Source organism: Bemisia tabaci, chromosome 9 (genome assembly GCF_918797505.1).
Source record: "Bemisia tabaci chromosome 9, PGI_BMITA_v3".
Taxonomy (NCBI): Eukaryota; Metazoa; Arthropoda; class Insecta; order Hemiptera; family Aleyrodidae; genus Bemisia; species Bemisia tabaci.
In genome coordinates, this window is record NC_092801.1 from 6,826,600 (window position 1) to 6,847,899 (window position 21,300).

Consider the following 21,300-nt stretch of genomic DNA (forward strand, 5'->3'; position numbering starts at 1 on the left):
CTTTTATGTCTATCTCTATGTCTAACAATTTTAATAATCAGCCTACGGCAGAGGCGGATACAGCAATTTGGCAACACCGGATCTCCTCCATTTAAACCATGTCGGAGCATCTGGCCCCTCCAAGAATCAATTCATTTCCATAGGTTTAAATGGAGAAAAGACAATGTTGCCAATTTGCTGGATCCGCCGATGGCCTGCAGCCAGTAAATGCAGTGACTTGCGTTGATACTTACCATTGGGATCTGAGGCTGGTCCACTATCAACACTACCACCGAGACCAGGATAGTCGCAGAATGGAGGGGCAAAGCCATCATTGCAATGGCAATGACCTTTGTTATTGCAAACACCTTGGCCGTTACAGCCTTCACGGCAAATATCCGGAGTTGCGGCCAGTACGTCTGCTACAGGAACACATCTTTGATGGACACACATCTGTAAACATTGGAAAAAAGCTTCAGGATTTGAAATATACGGAGGGAATTGGGGGTACCCATGGTTAGACAAGCGATTGCTGAAACAACGATGAGATACAAAAGTAGACTAGATTCCATAGATTCCATAATTCCTGTTCTTCAAGAAAATTTGAATTATCTAAATTTGCTTCGTTGCTTAATACCCTCGACCTTTCATTTAATTCATATAGATAGATACAAGACATTTACCTGAAGTTCTTGTGGTAGTTTCAACATTTTTTTATGAAATTTCGTTACCTAAATGAAATACACTGAAACATTTAATTTTCACCTTTACCAACCTTTTATCAACTATAAGTACCATAGAAGATGGAGACGATTTGATATATTTAAAAAAAAAAAAATTTGATGGAGATTTGTTTGAAACGTTCCAAACTCATAACATCCAAATTAATACACTACATACACAGTTAAAATTTCCATGAATGTCTCTCTTTCCAGTTGCTTAAAAGAAAATGTTTGCTCATTGCTGCAAACTTTTAGTGATACTCTTTAACAAAATTGAATCAGACTATCTCAAAAAGACTTAAGCGCAGAGATAATATTCAAGAAAAACTGTAAAAACTGTTTTAATTGACCCAACCTAAATCTCAATGGTGAGAAAAACGAATTTTAGAGGAGATTGCAATTTTAAATTGGATTGTGGTTGTTTCAGAAATTTTCCTATGCTTTGAACCGAAAATGAGGAAAAAAACAAATTGGTCCTGAGCCTTTTTGAGACTGAACGATTCAATGGACCACTAGACAAGGTACAAGTTAAAGGATTCTGATACATGTTTCTTAACCTGAATTTCACGTAAAACACGACTCGCGCAAGGAAAATTACTGAAACCAACTCCTATAGAAGATATTAACGTTTTTATTTCACATTGGTTACCAGAAATTTGAAGTGCCTGCTCTCCAGAAACTCAAAGCTCTACGTGAGTCAAATCTCGCACTACAATGGTTTCGGCAATCTTCTCTATCGAGCAATGTTCATTTCCCACCATGCGTTGTCCAAACTATAAGCAATTTGCTATAGCTGAGCCAAAGCGTCAAGATTGAGGTTGCCAGATTTTTATATTGCAGAGACTGTCACGATAAACGTTTAGCGCGCGATGTGAATCACGTAGAGCATTGAGTTTTCATGAGTGGGTGGTTTGAATTCACGCATCAAGAATCAATACATATCTTTGTAAGGAGTTGATTTTGGTTATTTTCGTTGTGCGTATCGTGTTCTACGTGAAATTTTGGTGAAGAAGCATGTATCAGAATGCTGAAATTCGTACCTTGTCTAGTGGTCCATTAAGACAATAAAGCAAGGTAACATCTAAATACCTCACCTTTTCTGTTTTGCCACTGCCACACTTGGCTCCATTTGGCGCTAATCCTGGGTCAACCTCCGTTAAACCCAAGTCCACAATCGCTGAACGACAAGGGATGATAATTCCCTCATTATTGAAGTACGAATGAGATAGGATGGCAACAGATTCCATTCCGAATTCGAGCCTCTCGTTCAGATGCTGACAGTGCAGCATTCCACACTCGATATTCCTGGATGTAAAGAAGGAGTTAATGATTTCTGTTGATGTATTCTATTAATGGGTAGAAGTAATGTACTCACAGTAAAAATTACATTATGAGACATATTTCTCTTCAGTTTCCAGTAAACACTTTTGAAAGAGAAGATTTTACATTAACTAAAAGTTTGAAAGAGGGGTTTAACAGGTGACTTGATGAATTTCGATTTACTAACTTTGAGGGATTTTCTTCAACAAAAAAGAAAAAAATATCCTCCCTTAATCTCATCTATAGTTTGATCTAAATAAGAAAAATTCATTGTGTACGAGATCAAGGTGCCTGATTTAGCAGTTGCTTTTAATGAAATCTCAAAAATCAAAATATCAAATATCTTTCAAATCAATTGATCTGCAAAACTATGTCTGTTTTGTCACTGCTCCGATCCTACTACGAGAAAATTACAGGATCAATGGGCCTCTACACAAGGTATGAATTAAAGTAATCGCCACATGTTTTCTCTTAAGAGTTGCACCGAGAAAAAAATCGCACAACGGAAAGTCTGGAAATTGACTCCTCAGGGGTGTGGAATGTTATTGATTGTTATGATCAGGTGATCATGATCACACGGCTGCTCGCATGAGAATAACTGAGGATAGTTTTTTTTTCCAACCCATTTCGATCAATTTAGGGTAGAAAACTGAGAAGCACATTGTTTCCTGTGTTGGATGCCTTTCAAGCGTCTTACCGAGGCGAGAGGAAACTCTTGAGAGCATTGTTTTATGTAAAAACCTGATTATGGAAAAACATCACATTTTGGGGAAGGCTAAAAACTTTCTGCATCCCTGCTACTCTTGAACAAAATACAAGAGTTTACAATTGACATTGGTTAAATGGCAGCAATACAAATGACGTCATTTGTATAATCTAACTTTCATTAGATCTGTGTTAAAAATACTTGTGAGTATCTCATTCAAAAGTTGATTTTCATACTTCCAGTCACATGAATTGTTTTCTATGTGCAACTGTGAAGAAAAAATGAGTGAAGTTTGTTTCTAGTTCATATCTTGTCTAGAGGCCCATTATTTGAAAGTTCTGGTTTTTTTATATTTTAATTTTTGTGGTCTCAAAATTAAAGTTAACAAAATTCTAACAGTGATACTTACTCTTGGCTACAAGCAACGAAAGTTTTATTTTGGAGATTATAACCACAGTTTCCATGTTTTGTTCCTCGCATGTTCATATCAAAGCATTTTGGATCAGACTGGTTGCCAGATGGACCCCATAGTGAGCGACACTGATCAGAGCGAGTGCGGCAAGTGCCGTCAAAACAGTACGCCTGTAAGCAAAATATTAATTAGTGACACCTTTTCCGAGTCTTAAGGTGATTCGATGGACGCTTTATTTTGTGTTAGAGAGACATGCGATATATCGCATCGATTGGTTCCAATTTTTTAGCTATTCGTCATTTTTCTCGAATTTTGAGAGCCCGATTCTGTTGTCAGGAGACTAATGAATTCACTTACCAATTTTAACCAATAAACTAAACTTAATAAAAGCATGGTTTTTTTAGAGGAAAAATATTGCAATCGATACAAATATCGAAACTGCACTCGAATGCGATATTATCCCTCTAAAAAAACCACGCCTATTTTACGTTGAATCTGTTTGTCAAAATTGGTAAATGAATTCTTTAGTCTCCTGACAACAGAATTGCGATCTCAAATTCGAGAAAAATGACGAGTAGCTGAAAAAATGGAGCCAATCGATGCGATAAATCATATGTCGTTCTTACACAAAATAAAGCGTCCATCGAATCACCTTAAGACTTACTGATACAATGATTGCCATGGAACTTTATTGATTTTCTTAGAATTCATCAATTAAAGAGGCTTTATCAGTTATGACTCATGAATGTGTAGAGTCCTCTTTGAAAAGCTAGTAGAATAATGAATAGGATATTATGTGATAGAGCAAAATGGATATAAATGAAGTTATTCTGTCTGTACAGGTGTATATTGTGCTCAATAACAGCCTCTCATAGATGCAAGAATAGAAGTAGAATTAAAGTGAAAAATAGCGAACAAATAAACAAAAAAACGAAAAAAAAAAATGTTGCAATTGGAGAAAAAATAATTTTTCGCCAAAAAGATTACACCCGATGTAAGTTTGACTGATAACCTCATCTTTCCTTCCTGATATCAGCACTTTGAGCAATTAAACTTCAGAAAATTAGGAGATGAAAGTTGAAACCAAAATTTCAAGAAGCTGTGATTCAGTCTTTGATTGCAGTTTAAGAGAAAGTATTTACACGATAAGGCACACTGTACTGATACAAGTCGAAATTTTCATCTTTCATTGTATTATTTTCTTTAAAAGAAAACAACTCAACAATTTTTCTTGAAATTTAGAGAAAAGGTTTCTGACATGATGACATAACATCAGAAAAATTGCAATCAACAATGCAGATTAGTTATCCTTTATGAATAAATGATGAAAAGAAACTCTGCAATGTGTAATGCAAGTTGTCTCTCTTCACTTGGAATGAGGAAATTACCTCTCCTCTATCGCAATTAAGGCCATTCATTTTGAACACATTGTCGGGGCAGTATTCTGATTGTCCATCGCAAAATTCGGGAAGGTCACACTCATGATTTGATTCACGGCACATTTTCCCAGCACTGTGGACTTGGCAAGTCTGAAATCCGGTAGAAAACATTGGAATTTAATTTTAGGAAATCAAAATAAATTTCACAAATTTTAAAATTTGAAAATGATTTTGCAACAAGATTGGTCAAAAAGATATGCGAGATAGGCATTTACCTCATCTTGATTTTGCTAAATTTGACGAGCAAGGAGCTTCCATGGACTAAAAGCTGATATTATTGTCATGGCAGGTCTAAGAAAGTTGCGGAAACAAACGTTCGTCTTTTACAATAATTAAAGGGCCAGCTGAATGTAAAAATTGTTTTAAAAATATTCTCAACAAAAGTGATATATACCTTCAAATTGCAACATAAGCCAGTGGCACAAGTTGCATTGCTGTGCAATTTACACGTGGCGTAATCACAGCATGGATTGTCACACCGCTCTTTCAAACCACAGTCACATTCTTCACCCGGCTCAACAAACCCGTTGCCACAAACTGCACCGTCAAATAGTTTTTCAGGTTTGTTCCGCAAGCAATAATCCATTCCATGTCCAAAAGCAACAGCAAGATAGTCTTTGCTGCAGGAACTCCAATCAGTTGGGGTCATGGAACTGAAAGAAAAATTTGATCTTTAAAACCCTTCCGTGGCCATGATTTACATGCTCTTGAAACACATGCAAAATCATACACAAAATTTTGAACTGACTCATCACCTCAAACAACATTAAATATATTTTACGTGGGAGTAATGAATGAAAAAAGAGACATTTTATAATGTTGCTAAAATCCCTTGCAAAAATTACATGTACAATAATTAATAACAATATGAACCACAATTGATAATTAAAAAACTACTGCATCAATTGTAAGCTCAATGCTTTATTGACTGGTACCATAGTTTCTACATTATAAAAGCTCTTCTGCCATGCTAAGGTAAATCGTCGTATGAGCCTACGGACATTGCAAAATTTACTTGGACAAATCACGATTTTTAGGGAAAATTTGTAAATATTTTTCTTCCACTTTATCAGAGAATTTGTGCGTAATTAGATCTAAAGTGTATGGAAACTCCAAGGAAAAATGTTCATAGCTTCCTTTAAAAGTGAATATTTACTGACAGGAAATTTGGCAACATTCGAGTGGCGCTTTTCCTTGGCATGGCAGCTTAGAACAATGAAAAAAAAAAAAAAAAACAGCGCAGGATAAAGAAACTTTGGGTAGAAATGCAAAAATAAGGTACCTAAATATTTTCTTTACATGAGTGAACCCTGATCCCTGATGTTTTCGTAAAAAATATGTGCCGAAGCAAAACTTCATGAAAGGTTTCTTAAAACGAAACTTATTGATTCCTTGTTTGGCTTTGGTAATTTCCTTGATAATTTCTGAAAGACTTTCCATATGAACTTTAACTCCTGATATTTTTAAGTCTTCATCAACCTTGAAAAATCTATAAAACTACGCAGACTTATAAGCGAACTTGCCATAATTGGTGAAACAGTGATCCACGGGCGGACCGGCACCGAAAAAATGACTGGGATTACCAGTCCATCAGAGCTCAGATCGGCCCATTTTAGTAATTTTTTTTTTTCATGTGAACGAACGGGGCAAACCGGCTCCAAATTACCTGAAAACATGGCGTCTAGAATTCTTGACCATGCATGTTCATTCCCTAAAGAGAGACCAACGTTTTTTCTTCCACCTCTCCAGGATTTTCTTGGGGAAAACCACATAGTTGAAGGAGTTTTAGATATGAATATCGAATTTTTTCCATCTTTCAGCCGGTTCTTTAGTGCATAATCAAATTTTTAATTCCAAAAGCGTTCCTGATGTTTACATTAACTAGTCAATGAAAGTTTCTCTATTATTATGATGATTTGAATATTCAAATATGTCATACACATAAAGCCGCTTTTATAGCGCCGCCTCGCGCTCTGCAACGCCCAATCGCCATTGCCCCCTATCCTCCCAGAGATCATCAGGCAATTGGCACCTTCTGATCTCCTCCTCCACCCCTTGTCGCCAACCTTTCACAGAAAATCCACGCCGTCGCCTTCCGGGAGGAACCCAATCGAAAACCTGCTTGGGCAACCGATCGTCTGCCATCCTTCGCACATGTCCATACCAGACCAACTGCTTGGACCTGATATCGTGCACGATGTCCTTCTCCACATCCATTATCTTGCGCACTTTTTCATTGCGGATACGCTCTCTTCTCGATATAACAGCAGACCTCTGCCAGAAGTCCATCTCAGTTGCCCTAAGCATGTCTTCAGTTCTTTTCTTGAGTTGCCAGACCTCCCGTAAGTTACAATACTGTTCACGATGACGTTGTAAATTTTTCTTTTGGTCTCCTTGAAGATACTCTGGTCCCAGAGAACCCCATTTAGCATCGCGATAGCTTTCCTGCCTTGCACATTCCGATCTTTAATGGCCCAAACCAAATTTCTGTCCTTAGTCAACCAAACTCCTAGATATTTATACTCTTCACAGTCCTGAATTCTCCGGCCATCCTCAAAATACGTCATAAAAGAGGTGAATAATGGTGGCTCAGGTGCAATAATATAAACCTTAAAAACCATCAATACTTAAAATGTCTACAAAATTTGAAAACGAAATGGCCTTGAGCAGTAGAACAAAAGGTTCCCAGTTTTAGGATTAAATTCTCTGATTTTCTCCTGATTTTCCCTGTATTTTTCATTCCCTGATGAATCCTGGTTTTTCCTGGTTCTAGACACCATGCCTTAAATATCGACCGGGATTTTTCCCAGCGTTCCCGCCTGCCTATCTACTCCTGCCGTAATCCCTAGATCTACACACCTGGATGACGGTGACATGATACACCGATCACTCGGACATTCACAGTCATCTGTGTCGTGTTCCATGCCTAAATTGTGACCCATTTCATGCGCAACCGTGTTGGCGACCAGTCCGACAACGTTGCTATGATCCATGTTCACGCCTCCACTGAATTCGTAAGTGCAGATAGGTCCTTTGAGGGCTTTACCGACAACACCGCCTTCAAACTGTATTTTCCTGGAAATTTCAAGGGGGATAAATATATTGAAACTGGCAAAAAGAAAATTATGAATGAAATTAAAATATTTTGATCAAACTGAACGCCCCTTCCCCCTTCAAAGGACTGAGGATAAATGGATTGATAGTCAAATTAGACAGTTGTCAAACATCTTGACACTTGGTCAAATTCGGAACATTTACAAAGTTTTTCACTGTTTCACAAAACAATCTCGATTTATTTATACTTCAAATGTAAGAATTGAAAAAACTGTAAATTCCTCAATTTCACTGATCAATAACTTGAAAATCCCTTAACAATTTTTTTAACTGCAAAACCAAAAATATTTGAAAATTTTGGGTTAAAATTTTATTCAAGTGATTGATGTGTCGCAGGCAAATAGTAAAATCAGGCATTTCGTCAAATGCCTAGGCAAATAGTCAAATATTCTAACTTAGATTGAAATTCTGATTCTTTTCCTAATTTTAGACAAAATAATCCATTGCTCCTGCAGGAAAAAATTCTGAGTAAAAACTTGCACCCACAATAGTATTTTAAACAACTTTCAGCTCCTGAAGAGGCACTGATCTTGAAATGTTCAGCATGTCGCAAAATACAGAATTTTTGGAATTTCAACATTTAAAAATATCAGAAGCAATTGAAGAGGAGGAGACAAAAGGAGTTCGTAGGTTTGATGGGTTATTTTTCCAAAAGTAGTGAAAAATACTGAGCTCTTCGCCATAAATTCACAAAATTTTGTAGACAGTCAAAATTTGACTATCTGCCTGGGCATTTGAGAAAATGCCTGATTTCACTATTTGCCTGCGACAGATGCAACAGGAAAAGGAATGAAACAAAAACAGTCAGAAAAATACATTTTTAAGACTTGCGCAGCCAACATTGTGATTGAATAATTTTTTTGAAAAACTTACGTGAGCAATTGAGCATTATCGTTTGGATGCTCCTTGGTCAGATGTTCACGGCGGTAGATAAGAAAGTTTTGAAGAGTTGTATCTCCTTTTGTGGAAAGTGTGATTTCATCGTTTTCTGTCCAGATAACCACTCCCGTTAAGGCAACAAATATGTTTAAAGGCATGAACAACTGAAAGTAGAGCAACGAAAGGTTGAAAGAAAAATGTTGATCGATTTGATTAATGGCGGAGCTAAATATTTTCTAAGTAATCTAACTTTTACATATATTCAGTACTGAAATTTAGCTTTCTATTAGTGGCATTTGATTACAATGATGGTATTGATATGAGCATTAATTGGCATTGTCTCCAAATTTTGGGTTAAAATAGTTCAATATTGGAGCAATAATAATGGATATAAATGCTCAGTCCTATTTAGAAATATAAACCTTCCCTTTACCACTTAAGAATAAAAAAAAACATTTTTCACTCAAATTTGCATACATTTTGTTTCATATTTGACAGAATCACAGCACTTACTGATCTCAGAGTTTTAACAGAAGATAATCTTGCTGAAAATACTCATAAATCAAAATTGTTAGCAAAAGTTTCATTAACGCAAAGAGGCATTCTTTGCGATGAATTGACTGATCTGCCATTTAAACCTATGAAAGAGGATCAATTAAGAGGGTGTTCACAACGAACACCTTAATAATCTATTCTTTACCATCGCTTTGAATGAAAAAATTCAATACTCCATGATCCACGCCTGGCCACTGAAAAGTTTAACTGACGATAAAAGGAATTCCAAAAAAAATTTTCCCAAGCTGATACATGCTGTACTTACTGAATTGATTATGTTAGCGATATCTTTGCAATGTTGATTGGTTTTCGCAATACTTTTGTCTAAAGTGATGTATTCTTTGTTGTCAACCACCAAAACAAGCTCAATGAAGCGAGAGTTGGAGTCGATGTTGTAAGGTCCCCGTATTGATCTGCCTGTATCACGTTTCGACTGAAGAAGGCAAAAAGCAAAAACTGAAAATTAATACTTGCTCACAAAAATTCGAACAGGTGAAAAGTAGAACTCCACTAGGCTTGTTGAATAGGAAACATCTACTCCAAATGGACGTATTTCTATCAAACGGAATTAAGCGCCATAGGGGGCAGAAAAGAGAGGGGGGGCTTGGATTGGCGGGTGTTGCGGGACGCGATGCTCATTCCGTCCTATACTCCCAATGCTTTTCCATGGCGCTTAGTTCCGTTTGACAGAACGCGCAATCTGGGATTCTAAAATCCTCAAGAGGAACTCAATTTGGCGCTTAGTTCCGTTTAACAGAAATACGTCCAAATATAAAAATACCTTCAGAGTATTTTGGGATTTTTTGCAGATAAAAGAAAGAAAAATTTATCAGGTATAAAATCAATGCTTTAAAATAATCGTAAAAATTGGAGAAAACCTGCCGCTTTTGAGAGAGAGGAACAGAATTAATGCGAATAGTTTTCACATATCTTTAGTGCTGGTGCCTAGTGAGTTTAGCATGAGAAATTTCTCAAGTGCAGTTACAGAAATGAGCTTTGAACATTTTTTTCTGAATCAGCTTTTGTCCTCAACAGTTGATAGTTTATATCCATACATGAACATAATGAAAATTGTGAACCTCAACGTTAATTTTCTGAGAGCAAGACACACTGTGAAAAAATAGTTTTGATTTTATAAAGCGAAGTTGTAGGAAATTTGATATTTTTTCTGAAATTATGACATGGATGCACTTTTATACTTTACAAATTCTATAATAAAATTACTTAGCTGCACTAGATCAGTAATAAGTTGATGAATTCATGCTGTTATTGCTGTAGATGGAAATTATAAAAAAATTATAAAGAAACGTTTAAAATATGACGGTAGCTTTTGTTGGCAAAACATACCCTGATTTTATTGTTGAGCTTGTTTGCTTGAATGATATGACTGTAAGGGTTATCTGCATATCCTGTAGGGGGAAAAACTTGCATTAGAAAATTAAAAGTAGAACCTATAGGAAGAGAAAAACTACTTAAAATTAAACATAGTTTTTGACCAGAAAAGCGTGTGTGGTTGAGCTCAGAAATAGAGCTTCCGCACTGAAACACTGACACTGAGGACTCTTCTTTCAAAGCTTTACCACTTGCTTTGCAGCCCTTTCATAGATGAATATGGATTATACTACCTTAATCATGAATTATTTATTTGATTGCATTGTGGTACTGAATCAGAATTATTATCCACCAAATAGATAATTTTTGATTTTTTCCTTCTTTTCTCTTTTTTTTCATATATTTGGGAAATAAAATTACGGTGTTGTGGCCGTAAAAAGTTAGGGGATGGTTTCTAAAGGGCTTTACAACTATCTAGTGCACACATTCCACAAGAATAAGTGGGAGATATCAATTTTTACTAAATATTGAACTTTAGGATTAAGAGTTTCTATTGGTAATCCATTTCTTACATGATTTCAAATTTTAAAAAATAGACATTTTTAAAAGGGCTACTGGTATATAATGCTTTGAAAGGAGCAACAATTTAGAAATCGTCGGGTTTTCGGAAAACGTAGACATACAAGATACTTTCATTTTTAGATGAATCGTTTTCTAACACTTCCATTTTACAAGTGTTTTATTCTTTTGAAAATCATACTCATCAAAATATACAGTTTCCTTTAATTGAGGATTTAAACTTATAGGTTATTTGCCTAACGTGATTCAGTATTGTGTATCCTTCCATAGTTTTCCATCTTATCCGAGCCCAATTTCATTCCCAACTTTTTCTGTTGGTAATATTCATTAACTTTGTAACTTACCACAAGTGTGATTAGATATGAGATCAGAGTGAGCAAAGACGATATGTTTGTCAGAGAGACTTGTTGTGTTCTTGTCTTTTTCAACAAATAACATATTTTTCCCATCGAAAATGACACCTCTGAAACAAGACGCATCAATGAAATGAGTTGAAAATAGGGATACAATTTTACCAATAGTTAGCTGAACTTGTGAACTGTGAATTTATGCAGATAAAAATTCAGGAGCTTTCTTCATTCTTTGGTCATTGGGAAATTTTTGCCAATTCAAGATGCCTACAGTCTTTTTCCCCTCTTTCTTGAGCAAATATAAAATGGATGTCAATTATTGAATTTATAATTCAAGCAATACCATGCCTAAAGCACCACGACTAACTTCATTGTAAAACAACAAATTCTATTCATAGAGATAATTTTCAAGATTTTCCGTAATCAAGATTTTAAACTTGCTTAAAATAATATATAAAAAATATATAATGAAAATAATAAAAAAACTTCAAATTATTTTCTTTGGAATCAATTTCAGAAGGCTTCTAGAATCAATGACTTTGACAAGGGAACGGTTTTCCTTGAGAAAGTCATAAGTATTGAAGGGATAGTAAATGTTTTCAAAATCGACTAGTTCGTCACCGAAACGTTCAGACTCATTTACGAGGGCCAGTCTGACAAACGCTGATTTTAGTAAAAATCATTTTACTTTCTTCAAAAACACAACAAGTAAGGATCGGATTATCCTAAAAATAGCTCTACACCAAATTAAACGTGAGTGAGATAGGCGAAAAGCCAAGATTTTCCTTCAAATTCGCGTGATACCACATACCTACTCCGGAGTTCGAATAGTTGCTCGCTTGATTTCCGCGTGTGAACAAGTGAAAAATAGAGCGAGTTTCATCATCTCGATTTCGCGAGAAGTAGGGACACCATAATTTAGCCATAAATTAGGACACCATAAATTTAGGGACACCAGCAGATTCGTTAAATCCTGAGAAATCGCGCGCTTTCCATCTCGGGATCGCGGAAAATGCGTGATTTTTTCAGGGATTTTATGAGCGAAATATGAAATCAGGCGATATTCATCGTGATATCGCGGCAAGCATGCGATTTTTCCAGCGGTTTTGTAAAATAATTAGAATCGCGCGTTCTTAACTTCAATATGGCAGCATTTTGTTCAGCAACAAAAACTGTGCAATATGCAACAACATAGATTTTGTTCAGCGTTGCTGAGGAACACAAAAGAGCAACACACAATTGCCACCTCAATATCACGGAAAATACGCAATTTTTAAGTCGATGCGAGCATAATATTCTGAAGTAACTTCTTTCGAAATATTTTATTTTGAAATAGATTGTCAAAATGTGAACGATTCAAATACTCAGGTTTCGCAGAAAATGATAAGAAAAAGAAAGTTTTCCTCTAGCAATTTTGATGATCAATTCCGTCTGATAGTGCTTGAATTTCATACATAACTGAGGGTCTTGGAGGAAAAGGCGCATAAGTGCAGTTTTTGCTGCTTCGAGTTTGTATTTTAAAGTTTTGAAATTACATGGATCCTAATAACGGAAAGAAAGCTCAAACTGACTTTTTGATGCTTGAAAATTGGAATTTGGGAGCGAACTTTTCCCGGAAAATGCATTGAGACCAGTTTTACTTGAAATCATAAATATCTCAATTTTTAAAAAAAAATGCACTTATGCGCCTTGTCCTCCAAGCCCCTTAATTTGTTAATTTTTTCACGTGGATCCCCTGATTTTGGCATCCTTCCAATCCCCTTGAATTGAGAGTGCAATAGGTCACTAACCCATCAACGAATTGTGACTTGCGAATGCATTATTCTGATGGTAAATGATGCGCAGAACACGATGTGCACATTATGAACAGGATTGCCACAGAATTTGGAAGATGAAATTCCCTGATTTCCCTAACACAGTTTGGTGAAATTCCCTTACAATTGGACTGCATTTTGCAATTTGGACCTATAAATTCTGGCTCATCTGAAAAAACACTTATAAGCATAGGGGAACTAATGGCACATACGTTAATTTATACCGGGCCGGAATTTATAGTTCCTAATTGCAAAATGAAGTCCAATTGAGGATATGCCAGATGGTAAAAAGACATAATTAGAAATACTTTTCAGGCAAAATATGTCCTTCGGAATGTCAAACTCATTCTAAAAAGCAAATAAAGGTGACTTGATAATTTTCCCCGACACTTTCGACATTTTCCCTGGCATTTCCCGGTTTTCCCAGTATTCCCTGACTGTGGCAACCCTGGATGAACGAGGAAAAAAAACTCAGAAACCGAACTACGCGCAATTCAAAAGGCGCAACTTGTCCACATTTTCCGCCGTTCGCTGGAAAAAAGAACACATTGGATCTAGAGTCCAGACTCTTGAAAACATTGACAAGAAAAAATACTCTTGATTCAATCGGGTTTTTGCTTAAATCAAAAGGAAATCCGCTCAAATTAAGAGGCTGGGTTCTTGATTTAAAAATCTGATTAATAGAGTATTTTTTCTTGTCGATGTTTTTAAGAGTCTGGACTCAGGATCCGATGTGTTTTTTTTTTTCCAGTGCGGCGTTCTTCCTTCCCAAGTAGCATTGTCATCTACTTTCTGGGTGGCGCTCATCAAGAAAATGTCTACTTTCTAGATAGAACAATTTTCTTGAAAGAAAATAGGTGTAAAGTAGATCTAGAAAATGGACACAAGAAAAGAGAAAGAAAATACATTTTTTCCTTGCATTTTCTTGAAAGAAAACATTAAGAAATCGGCTGGAAAATAATTCCACTTTCAATAAATTTTCTATCTTTTTTCCAAATGGGAAGTTGAAAGAAAGTAGACCTATGAAATAAATGTATTTTCTTTGGTCAGACTTTTGACTTGCAAGTTTTTTTCTTTCTATTTTCATTTTCTTTGTTTTTTCTAGAAATTTTCTTAATATTTTTTTTCTACACTGAAAAAAAATTCTCGGCGTTTTTACCAAGGTCCGTTGGTACCTTTAAATCAGATTTAAGCTTAAATCAAAAGGAAATCCGCTCAAATTAAGAGGCTTGGTTCTTGATGTAAGCTTAAATCTGATTGAATCAAGAGTCCTTTTTCTTGTCGATGTTTTCAAGAGTCTGGACTCTAGATCCAATGTGTTTTTTTTTTTTCCAGTGTTGTTTCATCAAGTAAGTGCACTGAAAAAAAAATCTCGGTGTATTTACTAAGAAAAGGGTAAAATTACCAAGAATTCAGGGTTCTATTTGATCCCAGTTTTTTCTTGGTAAAATTACCATTTATGGAATTGGTAATTTTACCGAGAAATCTCGGTAAAACTATTGAACTTTCTCGGTAATTTTACTGGACCTTGGTAAAAACGCCAATATTTTTTATCGACTGCGGTAGAATTACCGAGATAAAATGGCAAAGTTACCGGGAATTGATTACCATATAAAAGTGGTATTCTTACCCGAAAAAAAAACAGTAAAAATACCGGTTTTTAGGTAAGCTGACCAATCTGTCTTGGTAAAATTACCAATAATGGACCACTAGACAAGGTACGAATTTAAGCGATCTGATACATGTTTCTTAACCAGAATTTAGCGTAGAAAACGATTCACACAACGAAAATTACGGAAACCAACTCTTAACGAAGATATTAACGTTTTTATTTCACATTGGTTACGAGGAATTTGAACGCTCACAAGAAACTCAAAACTCTACGTGAGTCAAATCGCCCACTACAACGGTTTCAGCAAGCTTCTCAATCGAGCAATGTTCATTTCCCATCATGTGTTGTTCAAACTATTAGCAATTTGCTATAACTGAGCCAAAGCGTCAAGATTGAGGTTGCCAGATTTTTATATCGCAGAGACTGTCATGATAACGTTTAGCGCGCGATGTGAATCACGTAGAGCATTGATTTTTCATGAGCGGGTGGTTTGAATTCACGCATTAAGAATCATTAAATATCTTCGTAAGGAGTTAATTTCGGTAATTTTCGTTGTGAGCATCGTGTTTTACGTAAAATTTTGGTTAAGAAACATGTATCAGAATGCTGAAATTCGTACCTTATCTAGTGGTCCATTGGTAAAAAAAGTGAGATGGTAAAGGTACCAACGGACCTTGGTAAAAACGCCGAGAATTTTTTTTCAGTGTGCGAGATTTTGCGGGAACTTACCGAAGTCCGTCGCACGTCGAGAGGGCGACCCAGGATTCGGGTACGTCTCGGACGACTCCATGGTAATGGCAAAGCTCTACCTCTCCGGGCCCGGGTCGCGTCACAACGATCGACCCGTTCCGCTGGTGCCTTTCGAAATAGTTCTCCGGAATCAGCTCCCTGCGAACACACAGAAGCAAAATTAGAGCCACGTACACTTGCTGAGCAGAAATCAAGTTCACGAGAGGGCTGATTGTTGAAATCCATAGACAAAGGAGACAAAACGACGGTGAAAGTCGGCAATCACATAACGACGGTGAAACTACCAAACCACGTATCTCGGTTTGCGACGTCGCAGACTTCCTGTCATACTTTATTTTTTAAATGAAAAACTACTTAACGTCCAGTCTTGAAAATGTCTGTGATTTTTCCTCTTCGTGCGAAGAAAATTCTGTGAAAATTACAAGGAATGATATTGATTTGGTCTACTTCAAAAAAATAAAATGCGAGCGTAGATTTTTAAACACCGCAAACGAGATACGTGGTTTGGTAGTTTCACCGTCGATAACTCGTTTGCGGTGTCTGAAAATCTCCGCCTCTACGTCATTTTTTTAAAGGAGAACAAATTGATATTATTTCTTGGAGTTTTTGCAGAATTTTCTTCGCATTGAGAAGAAAAATCACGACAGTTTTAAAGAATTGCCGTTGAGTAGTTTTCCGTTTTAAAAATAAAGTATGACAGGAAGTCTGCGACGTCGCAAACCGAGTTATGTGATTGCCGACTTTCACCGTCGAAAAGGGAAATATAGCCAGCGGGCCGATTATTGAAATTTATAGACAAAGCTATAGACAAAGAAGACATAAGGAGTATAGAGCGAACCTATTGGTTTAAATGGGTAGTTCTTATAGACTAGGGGGGAAAATGATGGACTAACCATCAAGTCTGTCGTGGGTTGCCGTTAGCTAGTCTATTGCATACCTTCTTTGTCCATTGCAACCACCCCTTCCACCAGTAGGATCTCTCCATATCCTTTTTGTCTTCTTTGCCTATTGCTTTGTCTATCAATTTCAATGATCAGTCCGCTGGCACGTAGCCAGAGGGGGGTCTTGAGGGCCCAAGCCCCTTCCGAAAGTAAAAGAAAGGAGAGAGAAAATTAGGAAAAGGGGTGTACAGAAAATATAAGAAGGCGAGAAAAGAGAAAGTTTGAACTTTCAAAATACGTCGAAATAGATTTGAAATTTTAAAAAATTTCCAGATATGTCGAATGCAACAACTTGAAGGTATCGTAAGCTGAAAATAAAAAAAAAATATACGTAATTTTTCCGTAGAAATTGATGGAAAATCTGCATCACGGAAGCCTCGGAATGCGTCCAAATAGAATTAAAATTCCTAAAAATTGCCGAGAGAGCCCCTCCCCCCTCTGAACTGGGGGGTTTCACTTTCGATATCACGTTTCGACCATAAAAGCGCGGTTCCGAAATCCGGCGCCGCAAAGTGGATCGAGTCAGAAGGAGAGGTCGGAAAACATTCTTGTATAGATGCGATTCTCGTGTCTGGGAAACGTCAGGGAAATCGAAAAACGCGGATTTTTGGGAAACGTTTCGCGAATTTTACCCTCGCCGAGATCTCTACCAAAATTCTACCAGAATTTCTGCTGATGTCTTCCAATTTAAAAAAAGAGGAAATAATATCCCGCATAAGTTTAGGCACCATATATTTTACAAGTCTACAAGTCCGGAGTTTTCGGAAAGTCCCGGGAAATAGTCCTGATTTTTCGAAGGCGATCCGGAAGCCCCGAAAAAGTGCGGAAATTCCGCAAAAAAGTCCGGAATTTTTTTTATTTCTTCGATTTCTTCCGAAGACTCGTTCCACCGTGCGCCGGTGATGCTGCACCTCGAGGCGCCGCCACGGGCCCCGATCGTTGCGGCAGGTCATTACCAAAGGTGCGCCCCCTCCGAGAGTGGGAAGGGGGGGTGGCGCGGTACCTCTTCGCGCGGCTCGGGGCCTGGCAGGCGGCCCGCCATCTCCGGCGCGCGGTGCCGGTGCCAAAAATTGCACTGCCGCAGTCGCCGCCGCATCCCGGTTCGTTGACCACCCCCGCGCCCCCCGGGGCACACTGCACACCCTTCAAATGCGGATACTGCCACTCGGCCCCGTAAAATCCTCACCTTCCGGCCACAATATCACAAGCGCCATGCGACGTTTCAAAAACTCCGCCGCCATAGTATTTTCGTACAGAAAAATTGAACTATGAAGCTCCCCGAAAAATTCACTGCATTTTCTCTGCGCATGCCGGTAAAATTCGGTGAAATTTTCAAACAGATTCAAGCAACAATTTCTCTGAAAAAAAAAATAAAAACAAAATGTCGGTGGAAATTTTGAAACTTCGCATGGCGCTTGTGGCACTTTGGCCGGAGGGTGACGAGATTGAGAAAGTGAACATTAAGATTTTCCCAGAAACGGTTAGTCCTCGGCTGCCATGGATGGAACTAGGAACATTCTCTGGGGGGTGGGGGGGGGCGCTCATCAAGAGAGGTAGATTAGGGAATTTTTCCAGCTCCAAAAGAGAGTCCCGAGGACCTCCTCCTGAAAAATTTTGACGAATTGAGTCGTATCAGGAGCAATTTATTGTGAGCTGATCGCACTCACAAAGTGGAATGACAATTTCAAAGATTAAAGATATGCCACCCACTTATCGATAAAAATACCTCCCATTCTTTGGAAGGGGCCGAGTAGCTTTCGTTTGGGGGGGGGGGGGGTTGGCAAGTCTGTTAAAATCCAACTCCTCTTATGCAGATATTTCTATGTAAATTAGGTGAAACTTATACTGCGTTTCTCGACGAAATGAGCACAGTTGTTGACGAGCGGCGAGCAGCGCAATTCTGGCGTGCTAAGAAAAAACGCCGTATGAACCTCCAGGCGTTTCCAAATTTCATTTGATAAAACACGAATTTCCTGATAAACTTGAGAATATTTTCCTTCCAATTTTTCAGGTAATTTTGTTCACAATTTCATCCTAAGTTTCTGTAAATTTTAAGGGAAAATATTTATAACATTCCTTAAAAATAAACATTTTATCGGAGGAAATTTGGCAACTCTCGAATGCTCATATGGCGTTCTTCCGTAGCACGGCAGAATTGGCATGGCGATCAGTGGCGTGGCGTGCTTTGCGATATATCGAGAGTTATGCCATTTGAACCTATGGAAAAGGATCGATAAACAGGGTTTTCGCAGCGAACACCTAAATAATCGATTCTTTACCATAGGTTTAAATGGCATAACAATCGATACATCGCAATTCGCGCCACGCCACTGATGGCAATCCACGAAGATTGACCCTTATTCTACCGCAGAAACCAACGTAGAGCAGGCAAATTTCATACTCACCGAAGTAGGCAATTTAGGTTCATGGCTCGATGGAATTGTCATCGTTGTTGAGCGGTGCGGTGCGCAATGGAATTGACTTCGCCAGGAAGTCACGCCAAAACAGTTACAAAGGATTACCCACCGCTAAACTTGCCTGGATGCCCGTTTATTTGCGTTTTCGCCACACTCTCAGTGAGAAAATTAGGGTATTTTAACGCACGACTTGCAACATTGTCCGGAGCCTTGCTGTAATCGTTGTAAATGTTTACGGGCGCATTTTGCGCGGCGGCCATTTTCTACAGTTCCAGAAAATGGGAGCATTGTTCTATTCGCCGAAGTGCTCTCGGCGTTGTTAGTTCGAAGGTTCTAGGCTCTTTACAACAATTTTGACTTGTAAAGGCTCGTTTTACCGGAATGGGCAAGTTGCCTCATCATACAAAGAATGGTGTTTTGCTCTTTGAATCATGCGATGATTTTTTCATCAATTTTGAGGAAAGTTATGATATTTTCCTTGAAATTTTCGGACACTTACGATCAAATTACAAACACAATTATCTGATAAATTGGAAGATAGATATTCACTTTTCCGTGAAAATTAGTGATTTGTCCGATTACGTAGCATGGTGTCAACGAACAGTTTTTCTAAGTTTTTGTTGACACGCAACTAAACCAACCTCCGGGCAAAGCGGGAGGTATCGCCGTAATTGAAGGCGCTCAAAACCGAGGTAAAATCAGTGACCATAATTGGGTTGGGTTAGGTCACGCAACTAAACCAACCTCCCGGCAAAGCGGAAGGTATCGCCGTAATTGAAGGCGCTCCAAACCGAGGTAAAATCAGTGACCATAGTTGGGCTCAGTTAGGTCACGCAACTAAACTAACTTCCCGGCAAAGCGGAAGGTATCGCCGTAATTGAAGGCGCTCCAAACCGAGGTAAAATCAGTGACCATAGTTGGGTTTGGTTAGGTCACGCAACTGAACAAACCTCCCGGCAAAGCGGAATGTATCGCCGTGATTGAAGGCGCTCCAAACCGAGGTAAAATCAGTGACCTCGATTGGGTTTGTTGACACCGTGATCATTGACACCATGCAACGTTACCATTCTTCCAAGGAAATTCGGCAATGCCTGAAGGCCCGTACGGCGTTTTTCCTCGACAAGGCAGTACTCACCATCTTCTGAACTCAGCATCTTTCATTCGTCCTCATTAGCCGAAGAAAATGCCCAATACGTGCGACCCATCAATCATCATTAGGCGGAAAACGCCCCTGAATTAACTAATTCCCTCGCTCACATTGAATGAAGTCTTATTTAAATTTACTTTCTCTCCGCCCTGGGGAGTCCGGGCTCCGTGGAGCCGGCCGGACAGCTTTGAGCTTAAATGGCGCGTTGGGCGCCGGGGAGGGGGCCTATTTTCGGCTGGAAATTTAACGACTTCAAATTTTGCGACTGCGGTCGTGCCCGAGGTGGTGGGGGGGGGGGGGTGTTGGAGGCGGCGTGGGTCGTCGTACTACTTGGCGTTGCTTTCGGCGACGACGACGGCGACGAAATTAGCGGCGTTTTGTCCAACGACCGACGTCGTCGACGTCAAAACAGAGGACGCAATCCCGGTGGTCGCGGGCAGCAGCGCACAGTGGCTCGAGCCAATAGGAGAGGTCGGGCAAAATTTGGAGACTTCAAAAGCTTATAATGGAGGTGTTGCATGTGTGAGGAATTTGCGATTCGACAATTGATTCGTACGTAGAAGTTCGCGAGAAGCACGATGGTGCCGCTGGTTTCCTCTGAAATCAACTCCCAAGCTCAAGAAAAGCTCTCAAGTCGAGGCCAAAATGGCCGGGGATATCCCACGCTATCCCGAGAGTCCACCTCTACATAAAAAAAAACTCTCCATGCAAAGATAGGGAGCAAATACATTGGCAGGGTTGCCGTGTTTTCAGTTTTGGAGTCCCCAAATAAAGTGGCAGCCCTGTCAATGCATTTGCTCCCTATCTTTACATGGAGAGTTTGTAGTGATGTAGAGGTGGACTCTCAGGGTAGGGTGGGATATCCCCTCCATTTTGGTCTCACTTTGAGAACTTTTTTCGAGCTTGGGAGTTGATTTCAGAGAAAACCAGTGGCACTATCGTGTTTCTCGCGAACTTTTACATAAGAATCAATGGTCAAATTGCAAATCCCTCACACATGCAACATCTCCATTCAGCAAATATGAAAACATCAATTTTCCAGAATTTTTGTAGGCCCAGATGCCTCTGGAGACCTAAATCCGGTTTATATTTCCAGGTCCTCTGTTCACCTGTCATGCAGCCGAAGACCTTTCTTTACTCTTACTTTTACTTCTTTCGTTCATTTATGAATTTCACGTATTTCTTCTCTCATCTTATTATGCTACGTCTGGCAGGGGGTGCGTCTTCGATGC

The 21,300-nt window shown here is 38.5% G+C and overlaps 1 protein-coding gene across 1 annotated transcript in view; it reads right to left on the reverse strand.

Moving 5' to 3' along the window:
* Positions 1-21,300, reverse strand: part of Meltrin (disintegrin and metalloproteinase domain-containing protein meltrin) — a 207,457-nt gene that overhangs the window by 12,139 nt on the left and 174,018 nt on the right. Inside the window, exons 4-14 of the mRNA XM_019045632.2 lie at positions 15,543-15,701; positions 11,382-11,500; positions 10,474-10,535; positions 9,392-9,559; positions 8,566-8,735; positions 7,438-7,653; positions 4,973-5,231; positions 4,528-4,668; positions 3,137-3,309; positions 1,796-2,006; positions 234-432 (exon numbers count right to left, since the gene is read on the reverse strand). Coding sequence (XP_018901177.2) covers positions 234-432; positions 1,796-2,006; positions 3,137-3,309; positions 4,528-4,668; positions 4,973-5,231; positions 7,438-7,653; positions 8,566-8,735; positions 9,392-9,559; positions 10,474-10,535; positions 11,382-11,500; positions 15,543-15,701 — 1,877 coding nt within the window. The remainder of the gene's footprint in view (positions 1-233; positions 433-1,795; positions 2,007-3,136; positions 3,310-4,527; positions 4,669-4,972; positions 5,232-7,437; positions 7,654-8,565; positions 8,736-9,391; positions 9,560-10,473; positions 10,536-11,381; positions 11,501-15,542; positions 15,702-21,300) is intronic.